The sequence below is a fragment of the Heloderma suspectum genome, chromosome 5, assembly GCF_057233095.1.
Source record: "Heloderma suspectum isolate Gila_16-S chromosome 5, 16-S_ref, whole genome shotgun sequence".
Taxonomy (NCBI): Eukaryota; Metazoa; Chordata; class Lepidosauria; order Squamata; family Helodermatidae; genus Heloderma; species Heloderma suspectum.
Window position 1 is genome coordinate 181,126,090 of NC_139462.1, and position 24,362 is coordinate 181,150,451.

The window sequence follows — 24,362 nt, forward strand, 5'->3', positions numbered from 1 at the left end:
GAATGTTTTTTCCCCCCTTTTGTTCTTAAGGGTTTTTTTTTATAACCCTCACAATGAATAGTTTGCTGGAGTTCATGTTTTTCTGTGAAATTTGAAGATAACACTCTTCTGCATTAGTGCTTTCAAATTCGCTGTTCTGATTATTTCCCTCCCACTGAATGTCATGGAATACAACTCTAAGCAACAAGGCAAGTGCGCATGCCCACAAGAAATTGCACTGGTTCATGGCACCTGCATGCACTAGACATACATATTACAAACACATGCCACTATGCAATTCTAAATTTTCCTTTTAAAAACCCTTAATCCACTGCTGCTGTTTGGCAATTGTCACCTTCCTGGAACTGGAAGGTGACATGGATTAGTTTGCTCTATGGACTGTTTTACAATGTGGGTTCTGAAGTACTGGTGACTATAATTTTCAGTCAGCAAAGCTGGGCAGCATGGAGACAGACACCAAGGTGGTATCCACCCAGAATTGTCCTGATGGAGCAGAATCTGTCAGCAGATTTCCACTTCCCCCTGCAGCCCACCTCCCCCATCCATTCTAGAGGGTTGGAGGGTCCTCTGGAGCAGATTTGGAGGGAGGGCGCAGAAGAGGAAGGGAAAGCTCTTTTGTGTGTTGAAGTCCACCCAGAGATGGGGTTTGTACAGTCTGGAAGACACACTAGCAGTACTTCAAACTGCCTCTTCATTTGTTATATGGTGCTAGTAGGTATGGATAACTTTTAGTGTCATATTTTAATACCTAAGATACAATGGCACTACAAGATGCTTTATACTGCTCTAGTTGAGGCATACTTGATGCACACCTTCCAACTTGTATTATACCTGTGCAGTGTTCCTGCATCATAAACTCTAAGTTAATAGAAATCATTGGTTACAAATCATATAGGATATATTCATTAGTCACAGTTGTAGTTGTAAAACATAACGAAGATTATAATTCAGAATGAAAATATAAAAGGTGTACCACAACAGTTCAGATATTTTTTCTTCTTCCAAGTCCCATGGGTCATCTGTTCCCCCACTGCTCCACTCTTCTTGCACAATTATCAAACAGTATTATCTGAGGTTAGCAAGTGTGATCATGTTGGCACAATTATTCATATGTAAGAAAACAATGAAAAATTCCAATATTTTGTATAAATGATCATTTTTCAAGGAATCGGCAAATTCTGGCAGGTGACGTTAAAGTATATTCTGTTAATCACTGCCATCTTCTAGTAAAAGATGAAACAACATCTTAAGAAAGAACAAGTTCCCTAATTTTTCTGTTTAAAAACAGTTTAAAAACTGGCTGGGGGATGCTGGGAGTTGCAGTCCAACACATCTGGAGGGCACCAGTTGGAGAAGGCTGCTCTAGTGCTATGACTAATACTGCTAGTCCACGTTCTGCTTCTATATCCTTCGCCTTTTCAGATTCCATCCTGGCTATCACTATTTCACCATTTGTAAAAGGCTCATCTGTGACTCCTCATGTCTTAGAAAAAGCAATCCTTAGAGAGAATAATTTTGAAGTAGAAGTTAGTCTTCCTCACTGAACTCGAGAATCCTCCACCGGTTTCCAAATGGAAATTTTTTCATAGTTTTTCTTTTCTAATTTCTATTTAGGGAGCAATCCTATGGTCCCTAGACAGCAGCTAGACAGAGAACTGACCTCCCCCTACTTCCACACTGCCCTGGAGGCAGCGCGGAACAGCCCTGCCCTCTGCGCTCACAAGAGGAGTGTGGAGCGGCCGGAAAGGGGAGTGGCTGGGGGTGCTCCGGGGCAGGGAGAGCGTAACTGCCTCTATGACACATTCTATGTGTCGCACAGTAGCCTCCTTCCTTACTCCTTCCTCCTGCAGCTAGGCAGCTGAAATCAGCTGTCTAGCCGAAAAACCAGGGCAGGAGAAGCACAGAGGGAACAATCCACTCCATGCTTCCCTTGCACTGCTTTGGATAGGCAGTTGCCTCCGAGTTCAGAGGCGGCCGCCTATCTAGATAGGATTGCTCCCTAAGTCTCTGTTTGAACTGAGGCTGAAAAGAATCAATTGTCTTCTCTAACACTTCATTCCTGTCCACAACTTTATTCACCTCCTGGAAATAAAACAATTATTTCTCCACATCTTAGAGTCCGCTAGATTTCCTTCAGAACTACCTGCTGTGCCAGCTGCAAATATGTGCCATTCCTGAGTAAGGGAAAGGCTGAGGTTCAGTAGCAAAGAATACGATTTTGCATTAAAACAGTTCCAGATTCAATCCTTGGGATTTCCAGGCATGGCCGAGAAACCCTGCCTGAAACCCTGTCAAGCTACTATCAGTCAGTGTAGACTAGGGGTAAGTAAACTTTTGGGGCTTGTGGGCATATTTGGCAATTTGACAAACTGTCCTGGGCACCACCACAGTTGTCATGGGAGGTGTGGCTAGTCACAAAAGACAACCTGCCCAAAAGACTGAATACAAGGCTGAAGTGGGGTTTGAGTCCCAACATACTAAACAACTCCCCGCTCCCTGTTGGCTTCCTTAACTCAACCTACCCCAACTGGCTGGCTTAGTGCTGGTCTTGTTTGCCTCCCGCACTGTTCTCCCTTTAGTCCCCCTGCCCCCTCTTACCAGATAGACGCATTGGCCTGCAGCTGCCTGCCATCTTCATTTTCTAAGAATGTATCTGAGCCCCATGTGTGGCCCAGAGGCATTCATGGGAAACAAATGGCAGTGGCTGCATGCCCTGACTTTGCTTTGAAGAGATCACAGCTGCTTGCAAGAAAATGTGTTAATCAAAAAAAAAAAGTGAGGAATAGGGCACCTTGGTGGGTGCCAAGTACAGTGTCTGGGGCACCATGTTGCCTATTCCTGTAGTTGATACTGAGTGAAATGGACCAACGGTCCCACTCAATGGGAATCTACCCAGTTTGCCAAAGCTGTTGCAGTTATGCCAAGCCTTCAGTCATACCTTCCTGGTATTCAATATAGCAATATACTAATCCTACAATAGCAAACATTTTTAAGGCATTCATACATGATTCTGGAAATGATAGATACATGGTCTTAAATCAGCCCTTCTTGATGTACATTCATTTAGGAATACTATCTGAACTTTCAGTTTTCTCAAATTTATTTGGATAGTCCAAGAATTGAATGTGATTTACAGAATTTATCCTACATACGTTTTGCTATTCATGAAGAAAAAAGTTGCATACAGACTACCTGAGCCACAATGCATTACTTTGAATTAAAGGAACAATTAAATTATATGTATCAGTAAAGTATAGATCCACTTAGCTGAAGAGTTTTCATAAAAAGCCAACTGCTACTGCCCAGGGGATCACACTCAAGTTTCTGAAACAATTTTGTTTTTTCATATTTTTTCACCCACATCTGATAGGTCAGCTCCGTGCATCTGTGTTCCAAACAATGTGTTCTATTTAAAAATTCCTTCTACCCATCAGACTGTACAGTTTAAATGGGTTTTTTTTAAAAAAGAACATGAAATCACAGTTGTAAATGCTCTCTTGCTTTTAAATTATCTTCTCAAAAGGAAATATTAGTCCTCAGTTATCCTATAATTCATGCAGCCTGTAAAGAGATAATGCAATGAAATCAAATGGAATATGCATTTTTTCCACTAGATCGTACAAGAGTTTGTAATATTAAATAGATATAAAACTACCTTAAAACTAACAGCAATAGCTTATATGCATGTCTGTTAGTACAATACTATCAAAGATGACAGTGCAGCCAGATTAGTATTGGGGTTAATCATTGTACATTATGCAACACAGTTAGGCATGCTGAAAATTTCAGTGAGTATAAGTATGCCTAATTCAGTGTTGGAATTAGGCCTATGTGTACCCTACAACTTTAATGGTATAGTTATACCTGATTTTGAACATGGTTATTTGGAAGGAACTCTTGATTTCAATGGAACTTACTCCAAGTATGCTTAGGCTTATCAATGGTGCCTCCACTGGCAGGCAATCCTGTGTGTATCAGTGTGCAGGTGACAATATGTATATTCATGTTTGTTCATTCTCCTTTCAATATCGCTCTTACTCAATATCTATACTGAACAACCTCCCTCTAGGTGTTTAAAAAAGAGTTTGAATATATGCTGAAGGGAGCTGTGAAGGGCAACTGTGAGGACAACCCTGATGTATGCAATTCTAACACATACATTTCTCAATCATATCTAGGCCAAAGCTGTTGCAACTTTTATATAGCCAGCAGTTAATATTATTAGTCTGCAAACCTATGCACAAATAACTGGGAGTAAGCCCCACTGAATGTAGTGGGACTTCCTTCTGAGTAAAATTGCACTGTTAGACTAGTTGACAATTGGTATAAAAGTTGTGCTATAATCCTGTTGATGTACAGCAGTTCTTGGGGCCAAATATTCTTGAGCTGTGAAAGAGTTACTAGGAAGGTTTTTAGGGCATATTCAGCATGCACTTTGCTTTAAACCGAATACTATAATACTTAGGTTTTCTAAGGCGAAGTGTCAATAAATCTAATAAAGAAAATGCATATAACTGCAAAAATAGGTGTAAATTTCAACCTACTTTAGTTGCTGTTCTGGCCTCAGAAAATCCTTTAAGCCATCAAATCTGTGCATAACACTCTACAGAGGTATCCACGATCAGCTCATGGTTTTCATCTTTGGCCAGATACTCTACTCACAATTCCATAGATTGAAAATATTTAGTAAGTGATGTGCTTGTGCAATATACCTTTTCCTTGAGTAACACATGATGTTGATGCTGATTTTCTATTAAAGAATCTACAGAAAGAAAAAGAAAGCCTGATTAACATTTTAAAAGGAATTCTGTTGTCTATCTGATACATGCAAGATAGCAAAACTTCACACATAAATGTCATTCTTTGAAATTCCTTTAGTTAAATTGGTCTTTTCTTAATGGAATTAAAAGTTCTTGTTTTAGGTCTTACCTAAAAAGAACAATCCCCTTCATGGATCACTGCCTTGTTGTGGCGAAGGGGCTTGCGTAACTCAGTGAAGCCATAAGCTATGCCGTGCAGGGCCACCCAAGACGGACAGGTCATGGCAGAGAGTTCTGACAAAATGTGGTCCACTGGAGAAGGAAATGGCAACCCACTCCAGTATTCTTGCCAAGAAAACCCCATGGAACGTATCACAAGGCTAAAAGAGATGACGCCGGAAGATGAGCCCCTCAGGTCGGAAGGTGTCCAATATGCTACTGGGGAAGAGCAGAGGGTATTTCCAAGTAGCGCCAGAAAGAGTGAAGCGGCTGGGCCAAAGCCGAAAGGACACTCAGCTGTGGATGTGTCTGGTGGTGAAAAGAAAATCCGATGCTGTAAAGAACAATATTGTTTAGGAACCTGGAATGTCAGATCAATGAATCAAGGTAAGCTGGAGGTGGTCAAACATGAGATGGCAAGATTGAACATCGACATCTTGGGAATCAGCAAACTAAAATGGACAGGCATGGGCGAATTTAATTCAGGTGACCATCATATCTACTATTGTGGGCAAGAATCCCTTAGAAGAAATGGAGTAGCACTCATAGTCAACAAAAGGGTGGGAAAAGCAGTACTGGGGTACAATCTTAAAAATGATAGAATGATCTCAGTACGAATCCAAGGCAAACCATTCAACATCACAGTAATTCAAGTCTATGCCCCAACCACTGAGGCCGAAGAAGCTGAGGTTGATCAGTTCTATGAAGACCTACAACACCTTCTAGAACTAACACCAAAAAAAGACGTCCTCTTCATCATAGGGGATTGGAATGCTAAAGTAGGAAGTCAAGAAATCACCGGGATAACAGGCAGGCATGGCCTTGGTGTACAAAATGAAGCAGGACAAAAGCTAATAGAGTTTTGCCAAGAGAACACGCTGATCATAGCAAACACTCTTTTCCAACAGCACAAGAGACGACTCTACACATGGACATCACCAGATGGTCAATATCGAAATCAGATTGATTATGTCCTTTGCAGCCAAAGATGGAGAAGCTCCATACAGTCAGTAAAAACAAGACCTGGAGCTGACTGTGGCTCAGATCATGAGCTGCTTCTTGCAAAATTTCGGCTGAAATTGAAGAACGTCGGGAAAACCACTAAACCATTCAGGTATGACCTAAATCATATCCCTGATGAATATACAGTGGAGGTGAGGAATAGATTCAGGGATTAGACCTGATAGACACAGTGCCTGAGGAACTATGGACGGAGGTCCGTAACATCGTTCAGGAGGCAGCAACGAAATCCATCCCAAAGAAAAAGAAATGCAAGAAAGCAAAGTGGCTGTCTGATGAGGCTTTACAAGTAGCTCACGAAAGAAGGGAAGCGAAAAGCAAGGGAGAAAGGGGAAGATATACCCAACTGAATGCAGAGTTCCAGAGAATAGCAAGGAGAGACAAGAAGGCCTTCTTAAGTGAACAATGCAAAGAAATCGAGGAAAACAACAGAATGGGAAAGACTAGAGATCTCTTCAAGAAAATTGGAGATCTCAAGGGAACGTTTTGTGCAAAGATGGGCATGATAAAGGACAAAGAAGGCAGGGACCTAACAGAAGCAGATGAGATAAAGAAGAGGTGGCAAGAATACACAGAAGAACTATACAGGAAAGATCTGAATGTCCCTGATAGCCATGATAGTGCGGTCACTGAACTTGAGCCGGACATCCTAGAGAGTGAAGTCAAGTGGGCCTTAGGAAGCATTAGTAACAATAAAGCTAGCGGAGATGACAGTATTCCAGCCGAGCTATTTAAAATCCTAAAAGATGATGCTGTTAAAGTGCTGCATTCAATATGCCAACAAATCTGGAACACTCAACAGTGGCCACAAGACTGGAAAAGGTCAGTTTACATTCCAATTCCAAAGAAGGGCAATGCCAAAGAGTGTTCAAACTACCGCACCATTGCGCTCATTTCACATACCAGCAAGGTGATGCTCAAAATCCTACAAGCTAGGCTTCAGCAGTATGCGAACCGAGAACTACCGGAAGTACAAGCTGGGTTTAGAAGAGGCAGAGGAACTAGAGATCAAATCGCCAACATTCGCTGCATCATGGAGAAAGCAAGAGAATTCCAGAAAAACGTCTATTTCTGCTTCATTGACTACGCTAAAGCCTTTGATTGTGTGGATCACAACAAACTGGAAAATTCTTAAAGTGATGGGAGTACCAGACCACCTTACCTGTCTCCTGAGAAACCTGTACGAGGGTCAAGAAGCAACAGTAAGAACCAGACATGGAACAACCGAGTGGTTCCAAATTGGGAAAGGAGTACGACAAGGCTGCATATTGTCACCCTGCTTATTTAACTTATATGCAGAGTACATCATGAGAAATGCCGGGTTGGATGAATCAGAGGTCGGAATTAAGATTGCTGGGAGAATTATCAACAACCTCCGATATGCAGACGATACCACCCTAATGGCAGAAAGCGAAGAGGATCTCAAGAGCCTCTTGTTGAGGGTGAAAGAGGAGAGTGCAAAAGCTGGTTTGAAACTCAACATTAAAAAAACGAAGGTCATGGCATCTGGCCCCATCACTTCCTGGCATATAGAAGGGGGAAGAAATGGAAGCAGTGACAGATTTTACTTTCTTGGGCTCCAAGATCACCGCAGACGGTGACTGTAGCCATGAAATTAAAAGACGCTTGCTCCTGGGGAGGAAAGCTATGGCCAACCTAGACAGCATAGTAAGAAGCAGAGACATCACCTTGCCGACAAAGGTCCGTCTAATCAAAGCTATGGTTTTCCCAGTAGTAATGTATGGATGTGAGAGCTGGACTATAAGGAAGGCTGAGCGCCGAAGAATTGATGCTTTCGAACTGTGGTGCTGGAGAAGACTCCTACGAGTCCCCTGGACTGCAAGGAGGTCAAATCAGTCCATCCTAAAGGAAATCAACCCTGAGTGCTCATTGGAAGGACAGATAATGAAGGTGAAGCTCCAATATTTTGGCCACCTAATGCGAAGAGAAAACTCCCTGGAAAAGACCCTGATGCTGGGAAAGACTGAAGGCAAAAGGAGAAGGGGACGGCAGAGGATGAGATGGCTAGATAGCATCACGGATGCAATGAATATGAACTTGAGCATGCTCCGGGAGAGAGCGCAGGACAGGAAGGCCTGGCGTGCTATGGTCCATGGGGTCACGAAGAGTCGGACACGACTGAACGACTGAACAACAACAACAACAAAAAGAACAATAACCATTTCAATAAAGTAGTAACAATATCTTGATAATCATCTTTCTTCAGTGAACTAATTGCAACTTATTTCTTAAACTTAATTCTATATACATTCACTTCCCCCCGAAACACTAGGGCAGAACTTGCAGAGCCTTGTCTCAGATAAAAAAGTGTAAATAGCCAAAAATAGGAGCCAACATAAACTGTTACACTAAGCATATCCTGCTTTTAGTAATTGCCAAAAACATAAGTTGCTGCTACTAGATAATGAACAACTTGACATTTCAACATATACATTATCATTCAACAACCCAGGTTTAAACCGCCATCTTTTCCCCTTTCTTACCTCCTTTCTACTCTCCAAATTAGTCTGCAATTTATACTGCTAACTGCTTATGCTGGAATTTGGTGAACTATAAGAAGCTGTGAACACCAAGTCTACTGTGCTGTAAATAACAGCTTTCTCTAGCAGCTAAATGTTAACTTCCCAGCACAGCAGTTCTTAATGTTTGGGTAGTTTGCTTGTTCTAGTGGATCATACATTACTCTTATGCTACAGTTGCCATGTGGGAAGCTGTTTGAAAGGCTTCCAAATTAACCAAGCTCTGGGATGCAATGCATGAGGAGAAAAATGAAGTACTTCTAGCTTGCAGTTGAGCTTTGCCGGTTTCATGGATGCTCTCTATCCTGAAGATGTTTGTTAGCATAAACACAACTCTTCAGGGCTGATTCAGCCTGCTGAACTTAATGCCCAATTGACACTCAGTGGGGTAGATGGCAATTCATCAAGTTGTTCTCCCCAGCTGATTCTGAACAGTGAGCACACAAGCCTCCCACCACAGTAACTAATGGGGCAGGTTGTTAAGAAACCTAGTTCAGTAGTGAGCCAACCTCTTCTACCATGTTGGGCACTACAGCCTCCTATGTAAAAATGGGAGGTTGAAATGGGAGGCTATCAGCAATCAGAATTGTACCTTCTAAGTGTAAATGTGTCTATACACTTTTCCTTGAAAGAGATTGCCACTTCCAGCATCTCTTGCGCTATCCCATTTGGGAAAAACACCAGAAAATAACTGCTGGGTGCAATGGATCTCTGTACATCAGGGGTGCAGAACCTCAAGTCAGGGGCCAAATCTGGCTCTCTAGGATTCCCAATCCAGTCCTCCAGGTTTCTCCAGAAGGCCACATCCCTTTCCCCAAACCACCAATTGTTGGGTGGTTTCCCAACTTTTGTCCTGATTCTAAAATGTTCAAATACCTCTCCTAAGGTTTCTGGCAGTAAGGGTTTTAAGCTACAATGTGCTCGTATTTTAGCCCTGCCCCCTTTTCCTTCAGCCCTGCCCACCACTGGAATGTGGCCCCCCCAAAGTTTCTCCAAAATGGAATTCAGCCCTCAAGCTGAAAGAGGTTCTGCACCCCTGCTGTATATCATCTTCTCACCAATAAGACATGCATTTGTATACCTCCACCCTATACTTCCCCTTCAATGCTTTGCATATGTGCAATGAGGACCAGAATTTATGGTGGTAAAATTCCACAGGTGTTATAATACTTGTTATATTTGATACCTGAGATTCAGGTTGCATTGCAGCTTGAGTTACATTCATGTTAACGAAACACTGATAAGTAAAATATAACTGATCTAATCAAGACATACAAAATTAATTTCAGTTAAAAAGATGGCTAGGAAGAAACCTGAGGTGGTAGCCATTCCTCCTGCTGCAGCTCTGAAACACTCCAAAAAGGTTTCTCAAAACTGGAAGAATAGGCAACAAAATGGTAAACAACACTGAGGGTTCCTTCATGCTGAGCTTTTATCCTGTGATTGAGATTGCAATCCATCTCAATCCATTCCTCCTTCATGGAAGTTTGCAGGCTCTTTATATGACGCCATGATCATTCAAGGCATCTCCTGCACTAAATGCCCTTTGTTCTGTTTTTAAGTAGATCGCAGATAATGAGCTATTAAATTACTCCATTGTTTTCCGCTTCAGTTTCCTCCATGCAAAGAGTAAAAGCGGCAAGAAGAGAGGCAAGATCAATGAAAGATAATGGAAGACTCAGATATGGGGAGAAGGAGGGGGAAGGGTGTGCAGGAAAAGGAAGCACGTGAAAAAGGGAGTCGTTGTGATCCCGTATTTAAAACAGAAGCAGAAAGCCCCGTTTTAAATGCAGGATTTTAGGCTAGTACAGAGATGCCCTGAATGGATGGATTCGCCACAAGCCATGTATTTCATGGTGGCTTGTAAACCACCCTAACCATCCACCCTCGCTGCGTTTGGGCGTCACAGCAAACTGCCCAGCGAGAGTAATTATGCTAATTAGGTGGTTTGTGACTGGCATGAATGGGGAAGGAAAATAAGCCACCGTGGCTTATTTTCCTTCCGTGATTGTGTGGACCTAGTCAATGTAATTAAATATGAAGTGCATATAGTGGCAAAAAACGTATTTTACATGTGCACTGATAGGTCTGGAACCGGCAGCGCTTCCCCAAGAAAAAGTTATTGAGGCTTCGCTATCTAAGTAGGCATAAAAGAAACTGAAAATAAGATGGAAAGTATCATCATGCCTTTATGCAAATGTATGCAGCAGCCACATTTGGAATATTATCTTTAAAAAATCAATTTGGAAAAGGGAGAGAAAAGGGCAATTAGAAAGCAAGAGCTTGGGCTATCTTCCTTAAAAGAAAAGAGTAATAGTGTGGCTTCTTAACTTTAGTCCATTAATTAACTTGAGAATCAATTAAAACCCCTTTTTGAGTTATTAAATAGTTCTGATTGATTGGGCAATACATCTTTAAAACCTACAGATGGCAGATAATAATACCATGATGGAAAGCCGGGATTCTGGCGAATCCTGGTTTATCCTATACAATCTGTGTGCCTGTACATGTAGCTTGTTTGCGCCTGCTGGTTTTTCTCACCAGCTGGAGCAGCCAACTAATCAGGAATTGAAAGCTTAGGGTGCAATCCTATGCATATTTAGACAAAAGGCCTACAACTCCCAGCATCCCCCAGCCAGTATGGGGGAATGCTGGGAAATGCTGGGAGTTGTAGGCCTTTTCTCTATCTAAACATGTATAGGATTGTGCCCATAGTGTCTTCCAAACTGGGGCTCTGGGTTTACTGTGCCCCTTACAAGCCAGAATCACAAACCAGGGGTTTGTTCTTGATTTACAATTCCTGACTTGTTTGAGCACAACATGCCAAAAGCCCTGGTTCAGTGATTCATGCTAAGCTTTCAGTTGCTGATTAGTTTAGTCTCACTTGTTAGTGGAAGGAGCCAACTGGGACAGAATGGGTTGTGTGCATGAGTACAGAGCTCATGAACAATAAGCCAGTATTCTCCAGACGGCCAGGCCCTTGTTTCGTGTGAATATAGCCACCAAGTCATTATCTACTCTGCTACCTTTATCTAACAACGAAGCAACAAAATTTTTTCTTCAACTGTTTTATATGGAAATTATGCAGTTTTAGTCAAGTAAGAGTGCAATCCTATCCATGTTTAGAAAGAAAAAGCCCTACAATTCCCAGCATCTTGGGAACTACAGGACCTTTTTCCTGTCTAAATATGCATAGGATTGCACCTTCAAACTCCTAGGACTCATCTACTAACATTTGTCTAGTTGAGTGACAGCCCTAAGGGGGGGAAATGACTAAATGGGGACATGACAGAAATTTACAGTTATGCATGATATAAAGAAAGTGGATAGAAATATATTTTTCTGGAGATTTTTAATTGCATTGATAGGCTGTGGATACAGGACAGATACAAGGAAATACTTTTCCCTACTAAACATAATTAACATATGGGAATTAACTACCATCCCAGGTGGAGATGGCCACTTGTCTTTTAAGAATATATAGCCAAACCCACGGTGAATGACTATTAGGCAGGAGTTACATGGAACCTCTACGCTCAGAGGTAACATACTTTTTGTATGTTTGATGTTGTGGACAAACAGCTAAATATAGCTACTTTCATTCATGCTCGTTTTAGGCTCCCAGAAATGTCTAGCTCGCCCCTGTTAGCCTTATGACTCATGTCACCACGTTTTGGAGGTTTGAAAAGGCCCTGTAGAAATCACATTCCCTACCCTGACGCCTTTCCCCTATAACCCTACAAGTATGTAGGATGGCAAAGGCGATAGCTGTTAAAACTTGTTACGCGGAAAATACTTCCTTGTACGGCAAATGTAACATTTCTGGCGCGGCCTTTAAATCACTTCTGCACATAACCAAAATGAAATCCGTTTAGATCGTCACGTGTGACAACCAACAAGCGTGTATAGGCAGCGGGGGTGGGGGCGGATTCAGGAATGCCGTGTGTTTGCTACCACTTACTCCGGGCGGATACAGACACTATTGGTATGGGGGTGGGGGCAAAATGCCCCCCTGGAGCCAAAGAGAAAGGGTGGGACACAGTTCCCGCTTAGAGAAATTTCTACCCGATCTCCTTATCTGCTAGTTAACTGAGATTTCACGTCAGCTTCTTACTTCGCCCCCGCCGCCAATTTCCGCCCTAGTTTTCCTCAACAGCGACAACCCCTCGCCTTTCCGCCCGGCCTCAGGCACCACCGGAGTCTGGGAACAGAGACCCGCCCAGTGCAGGCCCCCCGCATGCGTGGTAGCACCAGGGAGCGAAAGACAGGCCTTTCTTTCCCGCCCCCCTCTCTGCCGTCTCTGAGGCGTCGCTGTCGCCGCCGCCATGCCGAAGCTGAGCAAAGAGGCGAAACAGCGGCTACAGCACCTCTTCAAAGGGGGCCAGTTCGCCATCCGTTGGGGCTTCATCCCTGTCGTGCTCTATCTAGGTCAGTGGCGAGGGGGAGGAATCAGGCTGAAGTTGGCTGCGGCGCGATAGAAGACTTGGTCTGCCCGCCTTGCTTGCTTGCCTGCCTTGAACTGAGCGAGACGCTGGCCTGAGGGGTGGCGTCGCGTCGCGGGCCGGCCCTTCGGCTGTCCGTTAACGGCCGTGGTCCTCAGGGCAGTTCCAAGGCGCGCGGCGGGCCTTTTTAGAAGGCGTTAGCGACTGTGACGCAGCGAGGGGAGCGCGTGATGGGGCGCTTTGTGGCTCACGTGGCCGATTCCCCATGGCCCCTCGTGATAGCGGGGAGCCCGGTGTGGGGTGAAAACGCCGCGTTCCTCCCCCGCCCTCCTCCGTGTCTTTGACCGACGTTCTCCGATTCATAATTGACCCCGGGGCTGCTAGTTTCGGGTTTAACTTGCAACAGAGAAGTAGCAAGGAGATGGTCGGGTTTCTCCCTATTTCGGAATAACCCGCCTGTTTCTAGTACGGCCTAGCCTCCCCATGTTACAGGATGAGGTGGTAGAATGAACTCTGCTACCACTTCAGATTTAAGTGGGACAATGCAATGCTTGGATACACCTGTGCGTTAAATAAAGAGCTGGGCTACAACATTGCTCTGTGATGTACTGTCTTTCTGCTTGCAGTGGGTCTTAATTGGGGGTGGGGATGCACAACGGAGCATTCAAAACGGACATCTCCTGCCTGAAGTGGTGCAGACCGAATTTACCACCTTAAGATCCTACCACGTCATTTTGCTTTATTTGTAGGGCAGGTGTAATCTTTGTGTTCTAGAGTTCTGTGGGCTGAAAACAAAATCACAATGGTGCTGAAACTGCAGCAAATCTTTGTGAAATATCCTATTATATTGTGCTGAAATGAGGGTCTACGTGTTCCCCTGTTCAGGGTACAACTTCCTGCCTATACCATATTCCTGCCTTGGAACTACTTTTGCCTGCCTGCAGTGGGTTCTCTTCCCTGAGGGAAACAAATGGGAGTTTATCTGAGTGGGTTGATTGGTGAAGTTCATTGAAAACATATTTAAAATAAGATTTGTTTGGGGGAGATTCTGGATATCGTATGAGTGGGAGGAAAATCAAAGGTATCAGCAAACAAACTGTTAAGTATCTATCTGAAAAAATGATGGGAAGTATAACGACTAGCATTTCTTACACTACATATGCTCAGGCTGCATGCAGCCCTCAAAGGCCTTCAGTGTGCCCCGAGTGGGTGCCTTAGCTGCTGCCGCCAAATCGCAGTCCAGCAAGCCCTGGTGCTCAGTTGTTTGGCAGGCTGGAGAGAGCATGATTTTCTTGAGAAGAATGGTGCACGGAATGACCCTTCCCGCCGCTGGCTTACCCATGTAAATCATCTTCCTCGCAGCCTGCTGCATAGCTGCTGGGCAGAGTGTGATTGTGATGGTGTGACGAAACCCCTCCTCTCTTCACCGAAACCCCTCCTCTCTTCACCCAGCCTCAAGATGGGTGGGGTTTGCCTTTGCTTCAGCCTAGGCAGGTTACTCCCACCCACCTCAGGCTTCCACCTTTTGCCACCTTTATTATACTTCTTTTTTCCTAGAGTAATACTGTGTGTGTGAGTTGTGTCCTTTTTTAAAAACTTCTACCTAGGTTAAGTATAAATAGCATGATGAGGACTTAAGTACAGACTCATTGGCCAGGAGGGTGCATAGTGAAGGTAATCTCTCCGTGCCATCCTACCCATGAGAATCACAGCCCCCACAATTTTGGCATCACTTCTGCTGCCACCAGAGGAGGGGAAATGAGGCAGGCACTCTTTGCTTGATTAGGGTGACACTGGCAGACACTGACACAGTTCTAAGAGAGGCAGGCTGGCAGGTTTGCGAGTGTAGGAGCCTCTCTCTCTCTCTCTCTCTCTCTCTCTGTGTGTGTGTGTGTGTTTGTGTGTGTGAAAGAAAATGAATGGATGGATGAAGGGGAGACGGGCTGTGTGTGTGTGAAAGAGTATGAATGGATGATGGAGGAAGGAAGGAAAGGAAGAGAGAAAAGGGGTGGCCCTGACTACTATTTGCTTTGGCTCACCTTCTACTGCCAGTATTCAGCCCCCAACTGTATGGCCTTGAGGGAATGTTGGGACCCTTAATGCTACAAACATTGCCCATCTCTGACTTAGGGAACAATCCTACCAGGATAGGCATCCGCCTCCGAACTCGGAGGCGACCACTTATCCAGTGCAGAGCAGGAGAAGCCACCCTGCATTTGTGGCTAGACAGCTGATTTTGGCTGTCTAGCCACAGGAAGTCGGAGCAGGGGAAGCTGCAGCTGGGTGACACATTGGATGTTTTTTACCAGCATTTCCACCTTCCTCGCCCTGGAACGCCTCATTTTCACCACTCTGTGCTCCTCTTCCAAGCATGGGGCCGTTCTGCGTTGCGTGTAAGGCAGCGCAGAAGGGGGAGAAGGTCAGTTCTTAGGGAACCAAACTCGGAGCATGGGCTCGGAGATTGGTTCCCAGAAACCGACGTATCCTATGGCCGTCTAGCTGCTGACTCGCGGCCATAGGATTGTGCCCTTATGCAGTTGATTTGCTCCTGCAACACTTCTATAAATGCTAATGACACTTCCCTAAGTTATACATTGATGGTTATGTTAAGTCCTATAGATAGGGCAGGGATTGGCAGAAGGTAGATGGTGGTCCACCAGTGGACCACCTAGGATGCCTGCTGCAAAGAATGCTGGACTACATGGATGTTGGTCTGATCCAGCAAGGAACTTTTTAAAGTTCTTGAGCAAACATGCATACTCATGGTCACTTAACAGAGATAAGGTTGTTCACAGATCCTGAGTATGCATGTAGGTGAACAACGAAGATTCTATTTTTTTTTAAAAGCCACATGACTGAAGTTTTTAAAATGGCCACATATGGTAGGCGGTTTAGATAGACCCAGTCTCAAAATAGAGATTGCAGACTGAGACCTGGTTTGCATGTAATGACAACCCTGAATAATCCTGGGTTGTTGTTAATGTGCAAAACCTGCAGTATGGTTTAATTATGGGTTGTTAACCACAAACCCAGAGAGAGCCCATGGCTTGTGTTGGGTTGTGAACTGTTGGTTGTTTGTGGTTAACCCATACTTAAACCATAGTTCAGGGTTTGCACATAACAACAACCCATGATTCAACCTATAGTCTGGGTTGTCATTACAGGTGAACCAGGCCAATGAATTAAATCAGTGGTAGGTGTTGCAGGTAGCAAATTACACCTACGAAATGCATTTGGGGAGAGAGGAGTAGCAATGATTGATAGGTGCGTTCTTCCATTTTGGGTAGCAGGAGGCTTACTGGTTGTTTGAAAGTTACCAGGTTTCCTGTAAATGAAGGCTTCAGAATCTCAGATGGTTCTTTATAGGGATTTCCCAGTTCTTTCTGAATTCATTTCACATGCTCCTTCTCTTACGCTAAATTTTCACATGACTAATTGAGAATATTTTTGTTAATTGTAATCTATGCATGAGTGGTTTCCTTTTTGTGTTGCATTGTGAACAAGGTATCAGCAGATTTAGCTTTCCGTACAGGCATGTCAAATTTACCTTCAAATGTTAAGATGCAATGATTCTGTCCTATAAAGTGTCATTAACAGGATTATTTTTCATTTGCTGGACGATAATTCCATTGATCTATGGGTAGGTCCTACAGGCTATTTCTTATAAAACTTCACTAAGGAAACAGGCTCAGCTTGCTACTGCCTAGGAAGCTCTGTTCTGCTTTTCTTCAGCAGCAGATAAAGTCCTGTTTATTAAAAGCAGAGCCTGTCTGACTCAGTGGCCCAGTTCGCATGTCATAATAACCCAGGGCTTTATTAAAACCTTGGGTTGTGAACTGAATGAGAAGGTGCAAATGCCCTGGCACCCACCGTCTGATCGCCGTCAGTGAGCAGAAGTGGCAAAACAACCCAGGTCATTGTACCCCTGGGTTGTTTAGCATTGTGTGCAAACTGGGAACTTTGGGTTGTTGTGGGAGAAACAACCCAGATTTGGAACCCAGGATTTGTCTCAGGGTTCGAATTCTGGATTGTCTATCTCCCAACAACCCAGGGTTCTCAGACAATGCTAAATAACCCAGGGATGGAGCATCCCTGGGTTGTTTAGCCCATCCCAGTTGCAGCAGGAGTAGTCGGACAGCGGGAGCCAGCACACTCATTCCTTCTAGCTCAGTTCACAACAATCCAGGGTTTTAAAAAACTCTTGGTTGTTGTGACATGCGCACCAGGCCAATGTAATCAATTGGGCGGGGGATAGAAATCGTGCCGTAAAGCAGGGCCAATATAAAGATTTATTCTACTGTGTAAAGAGCTATAATATTTTCATTATATAAATTGACATATGTATTATTATAACCAGGTTTTAGGAGAGGTGCAGATCCTGGAATGCCTGACCCCACCCTTCTGAGGTATGTGTCCAGTTTTTAATACTTCTGCAGTAATCACGCACGTTGAAGCAAACAATGGAAAGTGTGCTTCAGTGATTATGTTGGACATGATAGTTTGAGACTTAGGCTTCAATCCTGTACTTGCTTGGGACCCTTTGAACTTAGTGGAGCTTACTTTTAAGGAGATACATACAGGATTGCACTGCTAGACATGCTAGGAGACATCTCACAAATTATTATTATTGTTATTACATTTATTGTTACTACGTTTATATCCCGCCTTTTTCTTTCTTGCAAGGAACCCAAAGTAGCTTACATGCTCCCCCTCCTTTCCGTTTTATCCTCACAACAACCCTGTCAAGTAGGTTAGGCTGTGACAGGCCTAACCTAGTTAGTCACCTAGTGAGTTACATGGCTGAGTGGGAACGAGAACTCAGATCCCCCGAGTCCTAGTCCAACACTCTAATCGCTTATATTCTCCTCAGATAAGTTGTAGGCCAGGGTTTGATGTAACCTTTTTTTTTTTTTTAGCTTAAGGCACATACCAGCAGAAGGAAATGCTGTATCTGTTGATTGCTGATATTACAGCAATCTTGAATGAAGTCATATTTCTGTTGGCCTTTGCTTGCTTCAGTGATGTTATAAACAGAACTGGTAACCATGGAATGGTTTAAACAATGACAACTTACACAGCATGAAACCTATTTTAAAAGGCAGTTCATGAGGTTTTGGTTTGGATACATACACAGGATGCAGACCATTTTGTTCATTTTTCTTGTTATTTGATAAAGGAAGCGTCTTCATGGGAAATAAAGGAGTTTACATTTTAACAGTTGAAATGAGGTGAAGAGTAGGAGCCTAGTAAAACTAGATTAGGAAAGAACCAGTGGGGCTTCAGAGTGAAAACAGAATAATTTTTACAGCTATTGCAAAGGAGTGAGCAAACATGAAGTTTAATAACCTCAGGAGTGGTTAGAAGGATCCTGTATTGCTCATTTAAAAATACTTGACAAGGCAAATTATGATAAAATACATTATCGGTGATCTGTTAAAGTTGGTAACTTGAAGTGCAGTTTTGCAAATACATAAACAAAAGACAGTTCCTTTATTCTAAAATTCTTGAAGTGATACAAAAATCATTTTTTCATTCATCTTTGTTTGCATTTGTGGCACTTCTGTATGGTAGCACTTTATTCCTGATACTCCTGAGATCAGACATTTAATATTACATTTTAGCACTTAATATTCTACACCCTGTCTGATGTCTGACTGCTCTTTAGACTCCTGTAATTAAACTGTCATGTTAAGTCTCATTGTCTATTTTAAAAATCTGCAAGTGTTAAATTTATTCAATTTTATGTCTTGTCGTATTCTGTACATTTTTGCATATATGACATTTTCCAGTTAAAATGCATTTGTTCTTATGCAAGATAACCTTTTCTTTAATATAAATCTTAACCCAGCATGTTAAGCATATTAAGGGTGCAATCCTATGCATGTTTAGACAGAAAAAGTTCTAGAAATCCCAGCATGCCCCTGCACGCTTGGCTGGGAGTTGTAAGACATTTTTCTGTCTAAACATGCAAAGAATTGCACCCTAAGGGAACAATCCTATGGCCACTAGACACTGTCCAGAGGGCCATAAGATTGTTCAGTTTCTGGGAACTGAGGTTGGAGCCAGGGCTCTGACCTTGGTTCCCAGAAACTGCGCTCCCCTCCCCTGCCCCCTTATAGCCATCACAGTTCTCTCTGTGCTGACTATGTCTCCACACAGAAATGGAGCGCAGAGATGGGAAAAAGGGGGTGGTCTTGGGGGTGGGGAGGGGAGGAGACTGCAGAAGCTGCTTTATGCAGTTTCTTATCAGGTCTCCAGGCCCTTCTCTCCCTAAAGTTGTACCTAGGTGGGAGAAATCACGTGTCTAGGCAAAAATGCAGGGCAGCCAAAGCATAGAGGAGAGCATCTCCTCTGTGCTCCAGCCACCCTGCATAGGTAAATGGGCAGCCTCTGATTTTGGAGGCTGGTGACTATCCAGACAGGATTGTGTCCTAAAACAATTAGATGAGAACGAGAACCTAAATTGCTCTGTAAAGTGCATGATGACCAAGGCGGCTTCATAGAATTAAAAATTATAATAATGTGAACCTTTGTTCTTAATTTGGTGTGATATTAATTTTAGCCATAGTAACTGCTTTTCTTCTAACATGTTGGAGCTTGGGGTTTCTATCTCTGTGGCCTGGACCATGTGGTATTAAATTGCGTTTTAAAACATGTGTTTCCATTTCTCTAGCATGGACCAAGATGTCTGAAGGACATTTGGTATTTTGTATTAAAAATAATTGTGTTGTATCACAGGTTTGTAGCACTTAACGCATTTAAAGTGCAATCCTATGTATGTGTAGATAGAAGTAAGTCCTACAACTTCCAGCATTCTCCCTGGAATGCTGGGGGTTGTAGGACTTGTTGTTGTTGTTTATTCGTTCAGTCGCTTCCGACTCTTTGTGACTTCATGGACCAGCCCACGCCAGAGCTTCCTGTCGGCCGTCTTGTAGGACTTACTTGTGTCTAAATATGCATAGGATTGCATCCTTAAAGTGTTGTTATTGTAGTAGTAATAAGAAACAAAGGAGATTTGAAGGCAAGGGTCATTAACTATTTTCTTTGTGAGGCTTTGGAATCTCCAAAGGTTTTTTCTGATGGGCAGAAAAAGAATTTTGGTATGATCTCAGTCTTCGGTATTTGGGGAGGTGGGGAGGTTACCTAGAAAGTAATTGGGTTGGACGTTGACAGCGCACTCCTATGTTTTCTCAGAAGTAAGTCGCATTATGCCCAATGGTGCTTACTCCCAGAGAAGTGTGTATAAGATTGCAGCCTGAATAAGCAATATTATAAGGTTGCTGAGGGTGGAAATACATGAAAATCAGATGAAGCACAGACAAGAGAAACTATAGATCCTTTTGGTGGCTTGAATGTTACTATTTAGTACCCCAGTAACCTTAGTTCCTTTTAGAACAGAAACTATATTTTGAGCTTTCAGTTGGCCTTTATATACATTTTTAAAAATCTTTACTGTAGAGCAGGTGCAGTGTCCCTGATCCAGATTGGGACCTAGCATGGGGGTAGGATGTCTTTAACACTGTCCCCCCTGCTATGGGGTAAATCTGAATCATCCCACACCCATTACATTTAAAGACCAACTGAAAGATAGAAGTATAGTTCCTGTGTTGAAAGGAACCAAGATTATTGGGATAGTAAATAGTGCAAAATAGTGCTCTGTTTGCTTTATGGATCACTGTTTTGCAAGATAAATTGCAGTTGCAGGAGTGCCAATCCAGATCAAAGCCATAGTCGGGGGGGTGGGGGGAAGTCCCCTTAGCCCCCATCATGATAAGGTCCAGATAGGGGGAGGGGTTGGGCCTACTCTAGAGTAAGGGGGGCTGCTAGCAACAACTTTAAAGTAACGTCTGTATTGTCCCTGAATTGGTCCGGAATAGGACACCTTTGGTGTCTTATTTTGTTACATATTGAAAGGGTTAATCAGAAATCATCATAAATGAAGTGTCAGAATCCCTGGCAAAAAGTATGTTCATCATTACTTTCATCGTGGAATAAGTGGTCATAGAAATAATATGCTGGCGGGGGGCGGGGGTGGTATGCATAGTGGACTGTGAAATTCCCATGAGACACATGTACTGTGATCAGTATTTTTGGAGAGCAGGGAAATGTGGCTAAACCTTAATATTCTTTGTGTACATCAATACAGGTTGGTCTCAAGTTAATAGTCTTGAGATTATAATGTCTTTAAACCATCTATAATTGCACTGAAAGAATGTGACAGTATAATCCCCCCCGCCCCCCAAACTAGAAAACAGTTAAGACTGTTCTACAGTCATGTTAGTGTTATCCCATCTCATCTGGGAGTGTTCACTTAGGACTTTAAATATGATGCTGTTCCTAGGATTTACGTTCACCTTAATATCTGTTATGGATTGACAGTTAAATCCAAACCCAAACCCCACTTCTGCCATTAACTCATTGGGTAGCGTTGGCCAGCTGCCCCTTGGCTGCAGGTACTTATTGGAGTAGTGTTGAGAATGAACAAGATATCACTGGTCTTTTTTAATCATTCTGTAAACATACCCAAGTTCCATTTATTAATATGGTTCTGTTATATCTGTGTTGGGCTGTATCTTCCATGGCTGAGTAAAGGCCAAAACAAAGAGCATCACCCCCTCTGCTATTTTTACTCTAGAGTAGATGCAGGGGCCCTGAACTGGATCAGGACCCTAGTGTGGGGGCTAGTTGGGCTTTAACCCCCCCCCACTATAGGCCCAATCCAGTTCCTGACCCCTGTGCCTACTCTAGAGTAAAAACGAAAAAAAATGAGCGGTAGCTGCTAGATACAGATTTAAAGTAATGTCTGTTTTGTCTCCAAGTAGTGCTCCAATCCTACACCATTTTGAACCCCCATTGAATTCAGTGAGACTTAATTCTGAGTAGACATTTATACAATTGTGCTCTAAGTGACAAAGTTACTGCACTGTAGTGTTTTTGTTGTTATTGAGAGAGAGCTATGTTGCTGCTTCTGACATCATAAGAGATGTGATCGACATTGTTCCTCTTTTCCCTCTCTCTCCATCTTCCCCCCTCCTCTCTTAGTCTGCTTTGGGGATAAAGGATTTAACCACAGCATTTTGGGAGCAGCTGTTGAAGATGTATACATTCCAGATGCTAGAAAGGACACTTGTGTTATGCTCCTGGCCAGCTGCTTCCTGAGAACACAGAATAAACTTACAACACAGTGGAATTTCTTTCAACCTAATTTATGTTACACTTCTTTTACTTCTGTTGGAATAAATATTTAATCTGAAATCCTTGAATTGAATGATGAATCTATTTTGTCAGGTTATGATATATGGTGCTCCTTATGCCAGTGTTTCATGACAGAGGGGATTTTTTCAGCCTCACCTTTGTAATCATCATTGTCTGGACTGTTCAGTCTTCATTTTAATCATGGGTTGGACAAAGTCACATTTTTGGTACTGCACAGAAATACAATGCTGTATGTCATAGACTATAATGTTATCAATTGAATTGTTGCCAAGAGATCTCCTGAACTTATTCCAAAATCCTAGCAGAGGTCATGGAAAATATGACTATTTCAAGGACAGGGAGTAACGGTTGATTTCCTTGGAATATTGCAAGATGAAACATAATGGAAGATACAAGAAAATCTAAATGTGGATTCCAATAATCTCCATAATACACTGTGCTGATAGGCCCTCCTTCCCATCCACCCCCACATTTAATGCAGCCAGTTGAATCTTGACAATCTTCACAGACCTAGGAATGTTCGTATACCTGGGAGCCGCAGACTATAGCTGTGGAACTATAGGCTTCACAGAAGTTATTAAACTATTTATGAGCCCGGCTTCCTGCACATGCCTGCATTGGTAGTGGCTCCTTGGTGGCTTGAAAGAAAAACAATAACTTCCTTCCAGTTTAAAAAAAGTTTTGTCTAGTTCCTTGGAGGCAATTCACAAGTGGCAAGATATGTACCTACTGATAATGCTCCATAAATGTTTTGACATGGGGTAGTATGCAGTCATGCATTCTTTCTGGACATGAAAATCAGCTCTTGCACATACAGAGGAACTGTATGTGGCAATGCCTTTATAACGGTAAGTTCTTCATTCACCATTTTAAAAGCATACCTGGTCACCTCTTCAGCTTATAGGTTCAAGTGTATGAGTAGATCCTGGGGCATCCTCACATTGAGAATCTATTGGACTAGAGGTCACTGAAAGCAATTTGTGATGGATGTTTCTCTTTTCCTTCCCCAGTGCTAGTTTGATTCACTTTTAGTTGCTTTAACCGCACATACCCCAATATTGAATAGGGACAGGAATCTTGTCTCATAAATAGGAGATAGACATTTGTTATAAACATACTAATATAATCTGTGCCCAATGGCTCCTTGTGTATATACTGAATGGGACTGAATCCTTTAGGACCCCACAAGGAAAGTTTAGGGGAGAAGAACAGCCTAGAGTTTCATTAGAGACCTGTCAGGAGAGAGCAGAGTATCTCAAGTCCATGAATGCCAGTCAGTCCATTATACTGATATATGGTCCCAACAATAAAAAAAATAGCTGGAGGTTTGAATGTGACCAATAAGGTTACAGTTGTCCTTTTCTGTCTCTAGGTTAAAATCTGTTACCAAGGTAGTACGCACAATTTTGATGCTATACTCTTATTAAATGTCAGATGAGCAGGGAATTGGTAGTATCGAAGCATATCTGAAATTGTACAGCAAGTTAACTAAGGACTGGTTAAGGAACCAGTCATTGGCCAGATTTGCACATGATGACCACCCAGAGTATGGGTTGTCATTAGATTGTGGGCTGTCACGTGCAAACCTTCCACTGTGGTTTAACTATGGGTTGTTAACCACAAACAACCTAGGAGGAGAACCCATGGTTTGTTGTTGGTTTGTAAACTTGTTCCCACTGGCCAAAAAAGTCAATCTTCTGTAATGGCTACCTACAGCCATAGTTAGGGCTATTGGGAGAGTAAACAGCAGTCAGGCACCCCTCCATCAGCCCAGATTCAGCTCCAAGCCTTCCTCCAGTTGCCATAAGTCAGGCCACCAGACAGAGGGCAAGGAGCAGCTCCACCACTGTACCTAGATCAGGCTTCATGACCTGAATTATTACCCTGTCAAGTAGTTGTGAAACACTGTTGAATGGAAAATACAGCATGCATCAGCCTTCCTCAACCTCCAGATGATGCCTTCCGGATGTCTAGGTCTACAATGCCCGGCATTCTTCACTATTGGCCATGCTGGCCAGGGCTGATGTAGTCAAAGTCCAGAACATCTGAAGAAAACCAAGCTGGGCAAAGCCAGTCTAAACAATACCTGAAAGTAGTGCTATTTCAAATTCCGGTAGGCCCAACACTGCTGTAGGTAGGTGGCAACTCTGTATAGGTCAACTGCA

The 24,362-nt window shown here is 43.0% G+C and overlaps 1 protein-coding gene and 1 long non-coding RNA gene across 3 annotated transcripts; one reads left to right on the plus strand and one right to left on the minus strand.

The window, feature by feature from the left end:
- Positions 1-883: 883 nt before the first annotated feature.
- On the minus strand, positions 884-12,745 carry LOC146344909 (uncharacterized). 2 transcript variants are annotated; one of them, XR_014792351.1, is made up of 4 exons: positions 12,654-12,745; positions 4,930-5,288; positions 4,713-4,762; positions 884-3,561 (listed from the first exon to the last, which is right to left on the minus strand). It is a non-coding gene; the product is annotated as an uncharacterized LOC146344909 (long non-coding RNA). The 2 variants fall into 2 exon arrangements; XR_014792350.1 differs by lacking the exon at positions 12,654-12,745 and having other exon boundaries at positions 3,093-3,561; positions 4,545-4,762; positions 4,930-5,033.
- Positions 12,746-12,832: 87 nt separating this feature from the next.
- TOMM7 (translocase of outer mitochondrial membrane 7) lies at positions 12,833-22,244 on the plus strand. Its single transcript, XM_084858586.1, has 3 exons — positions 12,833-12,967; positions 17,339-17,387; positions 22,024-22,244. Exons 1-3 carry the CDS (start codon positions 12,865-12,867, stop codon positions 22,037-22,039), a joined length of 168 nt encoding a protein of 55 aa, XP_084714712.1. The 5' UTR covers positions 12,833-12,864; the 3' UTR covers positions 22,040-22,244.
- The last annotated feature ends 2,118 nt before the right edge of the window (positions 22,245-24,362 follow it).